At 38.1% G+C, this 4,578-nt stretch overlaps 1 protein-coding gene across 1 annotated transcript in view; it reads right to left on the bottom strand.

Moving 5' to 3' along the window:
* CFH (complement factor H) overlaps positions 1-4,578 on the bottom strand; it is a 39,309-nt gene that overhangs the window by 15,659 nt on the left and 19,072 nt on the right. The window contains exons 9-12 of the mRNA XM_009640307.2: positions 4,240-4,416; positions 2,968-3,147; positions 2,640-2,813; positions 1,132-1,314 (exon numbers count right to left, since the gene is read on the bottom strand). Coding sequence (XP_009638602.2) covers positions 1,132-1,314; positions 2,640-2,813; positions 2,968-3,147; positions 4,240-4,416 — 714 coding nt within the window. The remainder of the gene's footprint in view (positions 1-1,131; positions 1,315-2,639; positions 2,814-2,967; positions 3,148-4,239; positions 4,417-4,578) is intronic.

Here is a 4,578-nt window from a genome sequence, read left to right as displayed (position 1 = left end):
AAGTCCAGTGTGGTAGTCCTACTTGTTGTTCTGCTTCCCCCTCTCAGAATCCGGAACTCCACCATCTCGTGGTCACTGCAGCCAAGCCTGCCCCCTACCTTCACATCCTCAACCAATTCTTCTTTATTTGCCAGCACAAGATCCAGTAGCGCTCCATTTCTTGTTGGCTCCTCCACCACCTGGGTCAGAAAGTTATCATCGATGTTTTTCAGGAACCTCCTGGACTGTGCGCACCTTGCCGTGTGGTCCTTCCAGTTGATATCCGGATAGTTGAAGTCTCCCATGAGAACCAGGGCCTGCGATTGTGAGGCTACATTTAGCTGTCAGAAGTGGGGACAAAGGTTGGGTGTGGCAGAGTAGAGGCACGGGATGGTAAGAGACAGGGCACAGCTTGGCACCCCAAGGCTCTGAATAGCTCACAAAAGGCCAGGTTAGACTTGGAGCTAATAAAAACTGGGTTTAGGGGTAATACAAAGAAGAAGTATCTAATATATTTAAAACACACTTAACATATCTAATTCGGAACTTGTAGACCATCAAAAAAGGGCAAAGCATAAAAGCATGCTAGCAAACCTAAAAATTACCCCAAGCAGATCCTGTAAGGAGGAAATCATCAGCACCAACATCTTATTCCTCCCAGTGAATGACTTGAGATACTGATAACATGCTGCTATGTCCCTCCAAAACACACCAGACTGAAACCATTGACTTTAGGATACAAATGGGCAGCGGAAGGGTGAGCATAACACCAGAAAAAGGGGTAAACAAGAGAAAGTCTGTGTCTAAAACCTGTAATTATATATTATAGATTATTTGTATTACTTAGATATTCTGTATTATTTATATATTTATAATGATTCTTTATATATTATGTATTTATTTTCTTTCTCTTTCTACAATAATTTGTTCTGGACTCACAAAAATTCTTTGATTGGACTTTTAAAATTTCAATTATACTACTAATAAAATTCTGGCTTTACATACAGCGTGTGTTTACTTTTCATCCATAAGATAATTTTGAACAAAACATGTTAGACCTGCGAATATGCAATTTTAATAGTGAAAAGATCTGTGAAGTATTAGCCTGCAGTGAGTTATAGACTTCTCACAAGTAACATTTATATAGATTACCAATGCAAGAGGGAGGAGATGACCATTCTCCATCAACACATTCTATTTCCTTTGGTCCAACCAATTTAAATTCAGTGTTGCATTCATATTGCTTTCTGTCTCCATGCCGATACTCTTCCACAAAGTCACCAGCAACAATTCCATTGGTAATCTCAGGTGGAGGTCCACAGCCTCTGGCATTCACTGAAATCAAGACATCAAACCTATGCTCTGAACTCAGTATTTTTAGCACAGTTATATGTTAACTGCAAGACAAAATAAATTGAATTTGTTGTTTAAAGCTAAGAAAAATCAGTAGAACAGGTTAAACAGGTCACTGGTTTATGCCTTTGAATATCTGGATTCGTGTTGGGCTGGAGATCACAAACAGATATGCGTGACCCTGGCTCACTCTACTCTCTTACTTCCATGCGCTGTCAATTTCCTGCTATGATAAAAGCAGTGGTTGATAAAACCAACCCAGTTTTAAGAGGAAAAAATGTTAGATGGAATGACAACTTCAGTATTCTTAAAAAAAAAAAAGTGAAATTCTGCAAGTAATAACAACCTACATTATAAAAATCACCCAGCAAGTGATATGTAATGTATATTAAAAGAGTTCACTTCTGATGGAGCGAATGGAACTCCTGTTAAGGGAGCTTAAAATGTTCCTGAGCTAAAGAACCAACTATATGAAATATACTTGGTCTTAAATGCAAAAGAGAGTGAGCAAAAAGAAGGATGAGAGCATGGAAGACAACAAGGAAATGGATCAAGTGGGAAGGAAGGGAGATAAGAAATATGAGATCCCTTCATCTTCTCAAGATGCCTCATGAAAGGACATAGCACCAGCAAAATAAACTCTTTTCAGATGCCACTAAGTTGTGCTCTGTCTTAAAAAGGATGAGAAGAATAAGGGTATATATCTTTTCTGCATGAGCTTGTTCATCAATTTCACAGGGAAAACCCTTCACTGAGTTTCTTTTGCTTGGGTCTAGCACTGTGTGATCTCCAAACCCATTTTTTTTCTTCAATATAATGTGATCAGAAAAAGGAACACAGGGTACAACATCTGATGGGCATCAACATTAAGCAGTAGCAAAACATTAGTGGACATAGATAGAATGAGAGAGGACATTACTCAAATTAACCAGTCCTGGCTGCCATAGTGCATATTATTTATGCCTTTTTGAATAATAAATAATTTTTCATACATTACAGTCAATAACCCCAGTGAAATTTTGCGCAAGCCACTTACCAGCTCACTTTCAGTTATTGCAGAACTCCAATCCACATAACTAAAGCTAGCAGAAAGTTCAACACTGAAAGTTCAGCTCTTCATAATCTTTCACATAAAATAGCAAAACACTATGAAATGACCTGAAGAGGATGGGTTCCTGCCCTTTTAGAGACAAAGATGGGATAATTGTTCTTGGGAGCAAGACTGGCTTATAGAAGGTGTCCACAGAAGTCTTCAGGACCCAGGCATTTTCATATCTTTCCTACTACAATAAAGTTAACGGAATTACCTTTACACACTGGTGGTGATGGAAACCATCCAAAGTAGTAGCACTGAGTAGAGGCAGGGCCCACTCTCACGTAATTGTTTGCGCAGGTAAATTTCACAACATCTCCACTGCGGTATTTACCCTTCTTGGGAGAAAAATCTCCATGGTGCAATATCAGCGTTTCACATTCTATTGCTATAAAGATAAAATATTTTAACATACAGTGTACAGCCTACAAAAAGTATATGAACTACTAATGATTAGAACAAATGCAAAGAAAGTCTTAAAGAAAAAAGCTTCACAAAGTATATACAGAGTTACACCAATTAGCAAACACAACAATATTCACCAAGACACTGGGGCGTTGGACTCCATTCACCATTTAGGCCACACCTTGCGCTACCAATTGTTAAATTATTTTCAGTCTGATATCCCTCCAAACATGCATACTCAAGTGTATCTTCAGGCATGAACACAGTTTTATTTGCGTGGTAAGTCAAAATGTCCAAATGAGTTGTTCTACATGATTCTGTAGAATAAAACAAAGTTAGAGCATTTTGTGATCCAGAAACACTGTCCTTTGGAACCATCATTTCTGTACGGGTTTTAGTGCATGCTAGTATACTGAACTACTCAGTACATTTGAAACATTAAAAATTCTGCGTTGCCAGAATATGAATGTAGAATATCAGATGTAGCATATGGACATAATGTCTACTGAATTAATCTTCAGAACTATGTGTATAGAAGTAATATCTAGCATAAATATTTCTTCCTTAGATTCAATTCCTTTCCCTTCTACTACATATTATTATTAGTGGTGTCATAGCAAATAGTTGGTACTCCTGTATCCCATGGTCACTTGTGAGGGGGTCAGAAAAAAAGGTGAAAAATCCTAAATAAAGGCAGCCAGAAGTAAAAGGACAAGATAAAATATCAGCAAAAGCTGGTCAGTGCTATAAGACTCGGTATCATAACACTGGAAGATTAAGTCTTTTCTTTTACTATCCTACACCCCTGTGCAGGAGACGAAGGAACTTCTATGAGGAAAAAAGCAACAATAGTTTGGAGGTGTTTTCAGGAAAAAGCACTCTGGTGTTTTTTTCAAAAATGTACTTTCTAACACCAGGGTAGACATATGCATAGTGCTTTTTATGCATCTTTCCAAACAATGAACCCCATTTTGCTCTAGTTTGGACACATTTAAAGAAAGTTCTTGGCAGAATTCCTTTGTTCACAGGCATTTCTTCATAAATCCTCCCTCACAAGTATGAAAGGTGCAAGAATTGGGAGTAAATTTAGGAATATGTACCTTGTTCCAGGAAAGAATCACCGGAGAGATAAATGATTATCATCTACTTTGTGCTAGAGGTCCAAAAAGATATGTTACCTAGAAGATAGTAGATATCTTTCTGCCTTCCTTACTTCCTTTATGTTTTCTCTATATATTTCTTAGAGCCCCAGAACGCTTAATCTCTGCGGAATCAGCCCTCTATTTGAGTCAACCTCTGCCCAGTAAGAAAACTCTACCAATCTAGATGACAAAAATCTGAGTACGTAGGGCATGGTGTCTGCATCAGTGACAATAACTGACAAGCACTGAAGCCTCTATGCTACTCACTGATACACTTTGGAGGTGGAGTCCAGCCATCCTCTTGACACTGTATCTCTCTTGTTTCTTGTCCTTCTGGAGTTACAAAGCCATTACGACAACCATAGGTGACCTTCTCCTGTAAACTAAATGTTTTCTTTTCCAAGGTGAAATAACCATTGTCAACATTGATATTCTGGCATCTTTCTGAAAGAGAGAATTGCTTCCAAGTAAGACACTGATAAACTACATGCTTATAACATATAGAAGAAGGAGGACAAATGAAACAGCAGTAGGATTCACAACATTTTAAAGAGCGTATGAACTTTTCTTCTGCATTGAACTCTTTCCCAGGGGAAGTGAAAATCT

This window comes from Egretta garzetta, unplaced genomic scaffold, assembly GCF_000687185.1.
Source record: "Egretta garzetta isolate BGI_Z169 unplaced genomic scaffold, ASM68718v1 scaffold86, whole genome shotgun sequence".
In the NCBI taxonomy this organism is placed as follows: Eukaryota; Metazoa; Chordata; class Aves; order Pelecaniformes; family Ardeidae; genus Egretta; species Egretta garzetta.
The sequence above is the reverse complement of the archived record's forward strand: the minus strand, read 5'-3'. Positions and strand labels throughout refer to the sequence as shown.